The sequence below is a fragment of the Scardinius erythrophthalmus genome (genome assembly GCF_964197995.2).
Source record: "Scardinius erythrophthalmus genome assembly, chromosome: 1".
In the NCBI taxonomy this organism is placed as follows: domain Eukaryota; kingdom Metazoa; phylum Chordata; class Actinopteri; order Cypriniformes; family Leuciscidae; genus Scardinius; species Scardinius erythrophthalmus.
Window position 1 is genome coordinate 6,681,555 of NC_138221.1, and position 13,155 is coordinate 6,694,709.

Below are 13,155 nucleotides of genomic sequence, written 5' to 3' on the forward strand. Positions count from 1 at the left end.
CCTCTCCAGAACATTCTCATTCACGCTTCCATGCTGGTGGAATGATCTCCTCACCCTCATCCGGAACGCAGAATCCCTGACAACATTCAAAACACAGCTGGAAACTCGCCTCTTCCGTGAGCACTTAACCTCATAAAAACATGCAAATAAATTCCTTTTCCTTTAAACCTCTCTTGTCTGGCTTATGCTATTCTGAACAATGCCTGAACGTTGTACTTTGAGAACTTCTTGCGTTGTTTTTGCCTCTTCACGATGACTCGCTTAATTTAGTCCTAATTTGTAAGTCGCTTTGGATAAAGGCGTCTGCTAAATGACTAAACGTAAATGAGTTTCTGAGGTGAGAGCAGTTCACAGTAGGCTACCCAGATAGCAATGAGTCGGCGGACCACCGTCGGTGCTCCGGCGGCAGTAGAAGCGGCAGAATGGCGACATCGCAAACACGTTGGACGGCGCACCGCCGGCGGCAGCCGCTTTTTAAAAGCGGCAGCCGCCTTCCTACCGCCTTCGTTCCGCGGCCGGCCCGCGGGCCAACCACTATTCCGCCGCCTTTATATTGAAGGCGACCCTTCCGCGGCCCGCCGGAGGCAAGCGCTATTTTCCAGCGATCTGCCGCCGCTTATTCTGGCTATATATATATATATATATTTAATATTTATAGCATGCAGTTTATCAAGAATAATGATTGCTCAAACCAGACAAATATCCACTTGCCATTTTTATTCCACATTTCAAAGTACAGTAACTGTCATTTAAACAAGATGTGTCAGATCACTGAAACATAACAGAAAAATAAATAAATAAATATACTAACATGCAGGTTTCTAATTAAATTTTGGTAAAAAAGAACAACAAAAAACAGCCTTACAAGCAAATTACAACTCTTACAATAATTGTTCATATAAAGAGGACAGCTCTAGGGTGAAAAAAATTACCAGTAAACATTATGACAAGTAAAGAGAATACTTGAAAATAATGTGCAGCATACCAAATAAAATAAATAAAAGTATGACATCACATTTACAAGCCATTTCTAACAATAGGATAAGTGGCAGTAATTTATAGTAAAGCTCTGGAGTAGAATAGACCATTACCAGTATAACTGCAATGCTGACCTGTGGCACAAGGACTAATATTTGAAAAAAGAAAATAAAAGTATTTTTCACAGTTAGTGAGTATAGCGTGACACTTCTGACTTCTTTAGGGGTCTTGATGTTACTGACTGCAAGATTAAGAAAGGATTCCAGTTGTCAGTGATTCTGGGGTGTCAGTTGTCAGCCTGGTGCCTTTTTCTGCCTTCACGGTCAGATGCTCCTTTCAGGTAACGCGAAACGTTAACCTAGACCGCTTCATCAGTGGCATCCTGGGTTGCCGGGTTCTTCCTGATGGCTAATTTAGAAAATACAGATCTATCATTTCATTTGAATTGCTTGAGGCCATACACATCTACTTAAATATAATAAAAAATATATCCAACTTACTTTGAACAATGATCTTCAGGAACATGTCTCTAAAACATGCTTTATCCCCGACACCAAGCTGAAAATCCAAAAAAGTGTTACAAATTACATTTCTCTGAAGCTTCTCATAAATAAATAAAAAATGTGAAAGGCTAAGGATTCAGACTGTAATATATGCAGTATACAATCTTAAATTTTACTTTTTAGATTACTCTATGGCGTTATAATCAGCAAACTTACAAATTGTTCCTGGAGCTTTTTATCCTGCTTCAAACTGTTGTCAAGACACGGCAAATCTTCCTGGGTGTGTAGGGGGAGTAACAGATCCCCTGACAGGGATAACTCCAACAGACACAACATCACCAAATTCTGCAAGACGTCACAGCATAAGGGTCTGATCTGCACCTACAGGGTTTCCCAGAATAAAATAGTCAGTCCTGGTCCCTCAATTACTAAACTATGACATTTATATCTAGATCTACTACATGTACAGGTAGCCCCAGTGGGAATTAAACCAACAACCACAAGTGCTGTTTGCAAGTTGTACCTGATTGCCCAGTGCAAGCAAACATCTTCAACATTGTTTGTTGAACTTGCTTCACCTGCTCTTGAAGTAAGCCGCTGTCATCCGAAGCTACAAAATGAAAGGCATATGGTAATTTTGGACTTACATCACACACAAAAAAGTACAATTTAAGAAACAGTGCAAATTCTCACCTGCTCGTGCATTGCTTTCCCTCAGGGCCTGGTTCTACATTTAAAAAATAAAATAAAAAACAACTAAAGGCACTATTTTCAATACTGTTAAAACACTGGACATTAAAACATAGGGCTAGAATATACCTTCACAGCTGAAAACTTCATGCTTGACACGAGATGCCATTGGAGTACAAGGGCCAACAATAGATCAATGACTTTCTCCCTCCTATTGACAATCATTGACATGTAAAAATATGTTTGAAGTTAGTGCATACATATAATGAATTGGACTTAAATGTAACACTTAGTTAAGCGCAACGTATTACATATCTCCAGAGTTTTCACCCATATGCTGCCAGGGTAAATTTGCTGCCGGGGGTGTAAAGCTTAGTACTTGATGAGCTGGGGGAGCAAACATAACATCTTTCATTTCAATGCAGAGTATTGCATATTCAGTAACGAAACAATAATTCAACTGTGCAAAGCTAATGGAATGTACAACACACCTCAACACCTTTCATCCAGAAACTGCTGCAGCGAATCCCATCAAGTGTCCTAGTGAAAAACAGATTATGATAAAAGGATTCATCATCTTAAAGTCAGCATGAATTTTTTTTTACAATTTGTATTTTTATATGTACTATTGTAGTGTTTATGTAAATGATTCATCTGTGCACTTCATTTTTTTTTTATTCATGTACCCTTATAATCTTTAATCAAATACATTACCCTTCCCTCCCCCCTCGAAACAACTTCTCTTCCAGTCATGTGCAATGGCGTGAGGGCGTGGCAACTTCCCTCAAACCATTAGTCTGCTATGAGCAGAGATGGAGGTGAGGAGAGCTAGAGTAAAACCCTGCTCCTCTATTCAATATTCCCTTTCACTTGGAAATACATCACAACACTGGAGAAAAGTCGTTTGTAACTTCTGGTTCATGCCGACTTTAAATAGAAGCAATAGTTTCCAAGACAAAAAACTTCACAAATAACATCACTTACTTGTACTCAAACTCTTGGCGGATTCTGGATTACTGGGGAGAAACCTGGATCTGAGGAAGAGGAAACAGAAATTTGATAATAATAATAATAATAATAATAATAATGAATGAAAGAGTCCGTTATCCACAATGAACAGACAAATAAATTACACAGATGAAATAAAGGAAAATCAAATGTACAAGTCAGACCCATATACCTGCTCCCTTCATGAACTTAAAATGATGTTTCTCCCAGGTGCTGTGTGGAGGTGTGCAGCGGATGGCTAAATTGTTCCCTTGTCTTTTTTGCGGAGGTTAAATGGGGGCCAATGGCACATGCCCTTCGCTAAACCACTCTTGCGGAACCACTGCAAATGGCAGATCCTCCTTGTTGATAAACTGAACAATGTGAAGCATCTAAAATAGAAGACACATTAGCATAAAGTATACTTTTTGATTCATTTTTTTCAGGCAAAATCAACAACATTAAAATGCTCACCCCTTCGAAAAAGCAGTAATTTTCACAAGTGGATCAACAGAAAACCATGTTCAGACAAACAAAATCATATAAACAACCTATATATATCGTTATTTTTGTAAGAAAACACCAAAAGTTAAACTACCGCTAAGTCTTTCTAGATGTAAAGTTTGGCTAACGTTACCTACTGTAGCTAGATACATTTCAACATGTAGCAACGTTAGAACATGCTTGAACTGTGTAAAAAAGGTGAACAGCATGTGGTAGCGAACACTGTAATCTAGACTAGCAGCATAATTATGTTTAGTTAGAAAACAACACAAGTTATACTACTATAAAAATCAGTCTTTCTTGTCGTGAAGATTTTGCTAACGTTTCCATTCCCACGTAACGTTAGGCGGCAGAATAATTGTCCGTAGTTCAGGAACTGTAACGTTAGTTAATTCGACTGACCAATACTATCTTAAACCACATGTACTCACACTTGTACAAACATACGTAACAGTTAAACATATACTTAGAAGAAGAAAAAAAACTCAACGCCAGGAAGAAACCAAGTAACGTTAGCCTAGCTATGTCAGAAACATGGCGGAAACTTTGCAAACAAGACTAACTTAAGTTACTTTAGCTTGACTAGTTAGGCAAGAACAGATTTTAAGAAGTACTAAAAACAATGTCAAAAATGAACATAGTAATATTGCATCACACAAAAAGGCAAAATGTACTTACTTAAAAGATCGTATATTTCCTCTCTCCAAATACTGAAACCGTGTGAGGAGCATAGAGGTGACGAGACGAGTTATCTGCTTCAGTTTTTTAGGTGCTGCCCCTCTCGACCGGTGGAGGTACTTCTCTGTTTGTGCTTTAACATTTTCTTAAACATTTGTACAGGTCGTGAAACTCGCAATTGCAAACTGCAAAGTAATCCCTTATATATGTAAAAGGTAAAATAAATAAAAAAAAATTAGCTTGTAAAAACAATGAAAGACATGACAGAGAAACAAAATATTTCTAAATATTTCACTTTATCCTTCAGGTCAAAACAGACATTTTCATGTTTCTCATAGACATTACCATGGTTGCAAATTAATAAAAAAAAATATAAAGCAAACCCAAGATTTTGGCCAAGTTGCAGATGTCTTTCATTGTTCACTGATTTCAGGCATTGGTGAAAAATCTAAATTGTTCATACCATGAATGAAATATTTATTTAAAAAAATAATCAGAATCAGAAAGATATTTATTGCCAAGTAAGTTTTAGAAAAATTAATCATTTTTGGTCTATTATTGGTACATCTCAAATTGTGCATAAATCAAAGAAATGTAAAGAATTGTCACCTTAAGTGAATAAAATAATTCTATATATTTTACATATCTGCTATCGCTTCAGAGTTTCAAAGTAGGCTAATTTAAATGGAATCAGAGTCAAATCTGTTATAACCCCTAATGGCTTTAGAGCAACAACAAAAATTTATATAATTCACATAATAATTATAATCGCTTTAAATGTGAAAAGTAGTTAAAATGCTATCAGTTTCACTCATGGCTGGTCGATATCAAAGCGGCTTGCCGCCAGCCGGCCGCGGTTCATTTAGACGGCGGCAGCCGTCAGAGAGAATGAAGTCGGCGGCCCGGCGGCTGTTCGCCGGCGGCATCTCGCAAGAAATGGGAGTGACGTATTCGGCGGCAAACGTTTAATCTCCGCCAGCGGGGCGCACCTATAGCCGACAGCTTGGGGCCGGCGGCAAAAAGAAGCCGTGCAGATATTTTTTGCTATCTGGGTATTTATCATATTTACACAACCATCACACACACTTTATACAGTTTGATAAAGCAACAGGCTCATTTCTGTATTGTTTTCATCGATCACAGCGATACTTGTGCGTCTTTTCTGGCGTCTTCCTTCTGAAATAAACATTTAGTGCAGCAGCAGCGAGCATGAGGAGAATATGTTGAGTTCATTCAGACCTGAGCGATGTTGTGTTCGTTTGTGTGATTGTCTCGTCAAGTCAAGTCAAAGTTTAAGATCCGTGAAGGGAATTAATGTGAATCTATCTCAAGTGTCATACTGGAACAGAGACTGCTAATGCTTTATATTGAGCCTAAGATGAGCCATGTGAGACATTAAAGCAATACTTATAAATATGAATAGCGTTTACCCTTGGAACAATAGTGCTTGTGGTGCTCTTTATTTTGAAAAGTTTTATGATAATTTTCAGTTTCTGCGCATATAAAATGTTATTATTTTAATGATCTACTTTATAGGGACTTATGTAACCTATATCATAAGATCAAACTTAATTTGGACATATTATGCTGCTGTAATTATTTCTCTGTAGTGGTTGATGAAGATGAGTGTCATTAGTGATTGTTTTTCTGTTATTGATGTTTTATCCATGTCATATTGTGAGAAATTACAATATTTTCTTTCAGTAGAGTAGTTTTACAGGCTTTTATCACGTATCCTGACTCAAATAATGTGTTTCTAACAGCAAACACTCAGAATAAAGTGAGATGATCTGCTGATGATCCTGAATGGCTTGTTGAATGAGTGTTGATAGTCTGAGGCTCATCAATATTAACAGATCTGCTGAAAACACTCTTTATTTCATGACAATAGTTCCTGTTTTCACCTCATTTATTATGCTGATGTCTTCAGATCTCCTGTAAATTTACACTTAAAGCTCATTTCATTGGTGTCAGCAGACTGAGGGGATTTGTTGGCTAATATATGTACATTTATTTCCGTGTTTATGATTTTAACTGTTTTTCTTAACATTTATTTATATTAGGAATAATTTAAATTATTTATATTATTTTCTTTATTTCTAGATATTATTTTTATATAGATTTATTTCCTGTATTTTAATGAAGAAGCATAATAATGTTAGGATTAGCAATACAAATAATTAAAAATAATTAATGAATTGGCATCAGTTACTGTACAATATATATATATATATATATATATATATATATATATATATATATATATAATAGATAGACAGACATAAATGCTTAGAAGTGTCATTTATTATATAAACAAACTCGGTAATTGATATTTTTTGTCAGATCAGCAATTACATCATCAGTGAAGCTCCTCCCACTGCAATTCTCCAATAAATGTTGGAAAACAAGTGAAGACGATCATCAGAGCATCAGGAAGAGCTGAAATCTGCAAAGACTGAGTTTATTAAAGAGGACAGAGAGAACACGAGTGATCCAGAACCCTGCAGAATGAAACACACTGAAGATCCTGAAGAACAAAGAGGTTGGTGTTTATTCTTCATTCATTCATGATGCTGAAGAACATTCATGTTAGAAACATTCAAGCACTTCATCACATTTAGATAAACAGTTCAACTGTGAAACGGTACAGAATGTTCTGGGTTTTCTTCAACAAATGGTCAGTAAAGGGAGGTTTGAGACATTTTTATATTGATTGTCAACATCAGATCAAACTAAATACTATTTTAACTGTTTTATTTTACATTTATATAATATTTGGTTCCCAATTTGCAACAACGTTACCAGAAGTTTAGTCATTTTTAACCTAGTTTACAATTTTTTATTTTTAGGAATAGTCAGTAAACACCAAGTTACTGATAAAGTTGCATTTGTCAAATATCATACAAGCTATTCATAGTTATAGAGATTCTTCTTACAGTAACTTTGGTAACAGGGTTGATGAATACAGTCAATGCTACAGTTTGTGTAAAAACTGAGACAATGGATTGAGATTATTTTCTTGTCTTCCCATCATGCAGTAGAAAGGGCCCAGATGATGTCACTTCCTGTGTGTCACAGTTTTAAGAAATGCTCTGTTTTTAAAAGGAGGAAAATCATGTCAGGAGTAACAGGGTTGAGTGAAACATGTAGGACACAGATAATGCTAATAAAATAGTTCATTTAAAGCCAGTTAAAGTTATTGCCACTCTACACTTTGAGCTTGTGAAGTTTCTACAGACACTGCGACGGCCATGAAATGACGTCACATTCTGCAGCAGCTTTTTTACAAACATTAATTCAATATATAACAAATAATAATAGTTCAAAATGTAAAAATAAACAATCCAATCCAATGAAATGCTAAACGGTTGTGTTATTTGTCACAGGGTAATTCACTTGAGCTTGTGTTTCTGGTGTCCCACTTTCACATGCGCAGGAATGGAAGTCAGTGCAAGGAAAAGTCTAGTGTGAACGGCCATTAATAATTAAAACGTTTTAGTAAAATAAATATCAATCTCAAAGTTGGTGTCAAAATATGACAGTATTGTATATTTTAATAGTTATTTTTTTTATATATAGTTAATTTTTTTTTAGTTAATATCATGTTAGATAATTGTGTCATTGATCACATATATTCAATAGTTCCTGCCAAAGAAACATGGGATTTGTGCCTATAATTTAAAAAAAATAATAATTAGAAGATAAATTGACCTCATTCATGGAAAGTTTCAATATATAAAAAGGTATCAAATTATCATAATATTTTATAACAGTTGTCTACTTTCTACTATTACATCAGGGCTCACTTTCATGTCCTTTCACTTTATATTTCTCTCTTTAAATTATTTTGATGTACTGAAAATTAAATGAATAATTGTTTCTTTCCTGTCAGACCTGATGGAAGAGAGTGAGGAGAGTGAAGAACTGAGTGAAGTGAAGGAGAAGAGTGAAGAACTGAGTGAAGTGAAGGAGGAACATCATGTCCAACCTGGAGGAAAACCTTTGAGTCGCTCAAAGACTAAAAAGACATTTGTAAAGAAAAGAAGAGCCAAGAAATCTTTCACCTGCACTCAGTGTGGAAAGAGTCTCACAACCAAACAAAGTCTTGAGCGTCACATGAGGATCCACACTGGAGAGAAGCCATTCACATGTGATCAATGTGGAAAGAGTTTCACATACAAACATAATCTTGATGTGCATAGGAGAGTTCACACCGGAGAGAAGACGTTCACATGTGATCAATGTGACAAAACATTTCTCTGTGCATCAAACCTGAAGAGACACCTGACAGTTCATACGAAGGAGAAGCCACATTCATGTTCTGTGTGTGGAAAGAGTTTTTCATGGCTGCCAACTTTACATAGACATGAGAAAATTCACACTGGTGTGAGAGAGTACATGTGCTTTGAGTGTGAGAAGACTTTTACTACAGGGATAGATTTAAAACGGCACCAGAGGATCCACACTGGAGAAAAACCTTACAAGTGTTCACACTGCGACAAGAGATTCAGTCACTCATCAAATATGAAAACACATGAGAGGATCCACACTGGAGAGAAGCCGTACACGTGTGATCAGTGTGGGAAGAGTTTCTCTATTATAAGTCACCTGAAGCAACACATGAAGATCCATGCAGTGGAGAAACCACATATGCAGTATTTAGTTTGATCAAACTCTCCAGCTGTGTTCCTGTATCTATTCACCTCTTCTCTCTCTGCTGTGATCATGAAATACCGAAGTATGATGATAATCAACAGAAGACAAACCAGCCCGAGACTCACGGTTATTAAAACCATCACCACAGACCAGCTATAAATGGAGATCAGTGTTGCCAGATGTACGATAATTATGGTATTTGTACGATAATTTTGACCTCTGTTCGATTTACGATCAATAATGACAAAAAATCCCAAAATGTACGATAATTTCAGAATTGTGTGACACTTCAAATGATGGTGGTTGTAATCATAGGGCTTCTATACTCATTGATCTAGCTGTGGATTCTACGTCTACCGTGAGAAGAACCTGAACGTGGTGATACGCATGTCTTTCATCTCATCTCGCGTTATGTCTTCTCGGCCAATCATCATGGAGAATGACTCTCTCATGAGCACAAGTTAATGTTCTTTTTGTATATTGTATACAAAGATGTATCATTAACATGTGATCTCTGTATGTTTTGCAAGAAGAAGAAAAAAGTAAAAAAAAAAGTAAAGAGTTCTTTCCGCTTAGGTCAGTTTTTTCCAAGCCGAGGTTGATATTTTAGCAAAAAAAAGTCATTTTCATGTCGTGTCATAAGTTGTTGGTCAATAAATAGCTATATTTTGTACGTTTGACTTGTGTACGATAATTTTCTTCCAAATACGATCATTTTGAGCTTCTGGTACTATACTTGGACATTTCCAATCTGGCAACACTGGTGGAGATGGAGTGATTTGACTGTGACTAACTTACACAGAAGAGATTTTGTTGCTCAGCACGTGGCAATTACACTGAACTAACACTGGATTTAGATCGTAATGTCGCAATCTTTTAGTGATCAACTAGAAAAGTACGCTTTTAATCAAGGTCAATACGAATCCATTTCAGTGTCAGTAGTTTATTTTTTCTAATTGTTTTTATCCTTGCTGTTTTAAAAAGTGTGTGTGTTTCTAAAATCTGTGTGCTTTAGATGGCTTTTTCATCTCCATGGAAGAGAAGAGCTGGTCTGATAGCAGACTAGGGCTGTCACGATTCCTCGATTAAAGTGGAGTATTAGATTTAAAAAAATTCTCGATTGCAATTTACCTGTGTCGAGTAACCGCCAAAGTACCGGAAGTATACATGGAAGAATCCATGTACCACTTTATTACACCTTTTTCTAAGGCTACGTGCATGGCGCAGCCGGGGCCCCACCCTGGAGACAGGCCCGGGGTTAGGGCTTGTATGCAAGCGCCTGGTGGGCTCGGCCCGAGGGAGCAACGTGGGGCTGCCCTCCTGTGGACCCACCACCTGCAGGAGGGACCGTAAGGTCCCTTAGTGGATCGGGCGGCAGTCGAAGGCGGGGTCCTTGACAACCTGATCCCTGGACACGGAAACTAGCTCTAGGGATGTTGAACGTTACCCCTCTGGCGGGGAAGGAGCCTGAGATTGTGCGTGAGGTTCAGAGGTTCCGATTAGAGATAGTCAGGATCACCTCCACGCACAGCTTGGGCTCTGGAACCACACTCCTTGAGAGAGGATGGACTCTTCACCACTCTGGAGTTGCCCATGGTAAGAGGCGGCGGGCTGGTGTGGGTTTGGTGAAGAGACCAAAGAGTTTGGTGTTTATTCTTAATTTCTCATTCATTCATCATGATGAAGAACATGCTGATGCTCACCAGATTTACATTGTTTCATGACCAAACTAGTGATTTATAATACACATAATCTTCATGACATTAACCCTGTAACGAATATGACTTAGCTCAAATGATTATAGGGAATTTTAATAATTAATCATGAATATGATTAATATTTTTCATACTACAGTTACATTAATTTATTCGAATTTGAAAATAGATTGATTTGTATATATGAATAATCAATCACAACGAATTATAATTCATCATTCATATATCAATAATCCTATTTCAGATCGATTATGAGATAACCCTTAATGGAAATTAATGTAATCATCAAACGGTGTTTGTCCAGCAAAACGGCCGTAAGATTAACTTAATTTCTCAACAAAAATTATCTCTTTCTTATAATTCAAAGAAAGCTATTTTCTGGCCATGGAAATTACTTTCTTGTTCTTATAAAATGTAGGTTACTTAACAGTAGCACATTTGTAAAGCATAGCTTGATCGTCGTTTCATTGACTTGTAAAACGAACACTTATACAGAGACAATCTAGGATATAATGGGTTTTTAATAATTGGACTAATACTACATCGAACTAAGGAATACAAGTTCTACAATTTACATGAGTATGCATATAACAATACAAACAGTAAAAGACAAATACAAGACTAAACAGATAACAGATGAGAGAGGGAGAGGATGAAAGGGAGAAAGTGAAACTAAAGTTCAGGATGAGAGAGATCACCGAGATGATCTCAGCATGGCAAAATCACAGACAGTAACCCTTAAGAGACAACAAAGAAATCACATTGTAAGTTCAATTCAATAATCGATACTTGCATGGCACATGGTTCTCTTTGTATGAGGGAGGAAGGCAGGGTTCTGCGTGTCTTTAAAAGCAGCGTGAGTCGTCTGAGGGGAGGCGTGCGCGTGCTGTGTCTTCGGGCGCGAGCGCGGGAGCTTCAAAGAGTCTCTTTCTTTGAGGTGAAGTTGCCGGGAATGATTCAGGCTAAGTTCATTCAGCTCGTGAATGAACAGAGGCGAATAGGAAAACGAAACTAGACTATAGAAAAACATAAAAAGGAAATAACAGAGAAGAAAAGAGAAGCAGGCCGAAGCCGGTCCGGACTTGGGTTTTGGAGGAGGAAGAAGAGAGCGAGAATTGAGGGTTTGGACTTTTTATCAGTGTCCTGTGTACGCCTCCTTTTTCGTGGATGACGACCCTCGTGTGGAATCACGAGGGGGTAAAATGTGATATTATGCTCGGGGAATTAAAACGCATGGAACCATAACGTTTATCACAGTCTTTTATCAAAAATCTTCTTCGTCATGCAAAGGGGATCAAAACAATACTAAGGACGAATATTGGCAAAGATAGCAACATAGAGATACATTATTTTGTTGACATAAAGGCACTTTAAGATTACATTACTGTAATTCAAAAACACAACTACTCTAATATCATTCTGGGGAACATGCAAATCCCCCAGAACACTCTTTATACAGTTGTAATACAGTTGTACAGTTGCGCCCCCGTTATCAATGAGATCGGGTTACAGGATGCGATTCTACTGGGAGAACATTCAGAGAAAAATACATTTCAGAGCCAACACTCGAAGATCATAACTATATGATCACAACAACATTAATCACACATACATACAGGAAGTTCAGATACAAGTCTGAGTTACATACATTAAAAGGATATTAAGGTAAACACAACGGATGTTTGTGTGTGTGTGTGTGTGTATGTATGTGTGTGTGTGTGTGTGTGTGTGTCACACAGAACGTTTTGTTATCTCTCTGTAGTCCAGAGAGGGGAAGGGGGTTTGGAATGCAGAACTTTGCAAAGTAATGAGAATGTGTTGACTTTTTATCCTCCAAGGTGCAATTTATAATAATAATTAATAATAATTTGTTACATTTATATAGCGCTTTTTCTGAGACCTCAAAGCGCTTTACATAGATGGGGGGAATCTCCTCAACCACCACCAATGTGCAGCATCCACTTGGATGATGCGACGGCAGCCATATTGCGCCAGAACGCCCACCACACACCAGCTTAATGGTGGAGAGGAGACAGTGATGAAGCCAATCAGTATATGGGGATGATTAGGAGGCCGTGATGGACATGGGGCCAAGGGGCAAATTTGGCCAGGATGCCGGGGTTACACCCCTACTCTTTCGAAAGACATCCTGGGATTTTTAATGACCACAGAGAGTCAGGACCTCGGTTTAACGTCTCATTGGAAGGATGGTGCTCTTTGACAGTATAGTGTCCCGATCACTACACTGGAGCGTTAGGACCCACATAGACCACGGGTGAGCACCCCCTGCTGGCCTCACTAACACCTCTTCCAGCAGCAACCTGGTTTTTCTCAGGAGGTCTCCCATCCAGGTACTAACCAGGCTCATCCCTGCTTAGCTTCAGTGGGCAACCAGTCTTGGGCTACAGGGTGATATGGCTACTTTTATGTCGTAAAAGTCCATT

The 13,155-nt window shown here is 37.8% G+C and overlaps 1 protein-coding gene across 2 annotated transcripts; it reads right to left on the bottom strand.

Moving 5' to 3' along the window:
* Positions 1-1,275: 1,275 nt before the first annotated feature.
* LOC308696771 (uncharacterized protein) lies at positions 1,276-4,388 on the bottom strand. Of its 2 annotated transcripts, XM_081375671.1 has the most exons (11): positions 4,341-4,388; positions 3,352-3,550; positions 3,156-3,199; positions 2,663-2,711; positions 2,483-2,558; positions 2,301-2,382; positions 2,175-2,208; positions 2,005-2,091; positions 1,698-1,826; positions 1,479-1,536; positions 1,276-1,386 (listed from the first exon to the last, which is right to left on the bottom strand). In XM_081375671.1, exons 5-9 carry the CDS (start codon positions 2,503-2,505, stop codon positions 1,738-1,740), a joined length of 315 nt encoding a protein of 104 aa, XP_081231797.1. In that variant the 5' UTR covers positions 2,506-2,558; positions 2,663-2,711; positions 3,156-3,199; positions 3,352-3,550; positions 4,341-4,388; the 3' UTR covers positions 1,276-1,386; positions 1,479-1,536; positions 1,698-1,737. The 2 variants fall into 2 exon arrangements, 1 of the variants encoding a protein (XP_081231797.1); XR_014030866.1 differs by lacking the exons at positions 3,352-3,550; positions 4,341-4,388 and having other exon boundaries at positions 1,698-1,862; positions 3,156-3,203.
* Positions 4,389-13,155: the final 8,767 nt, after the last annotated feature.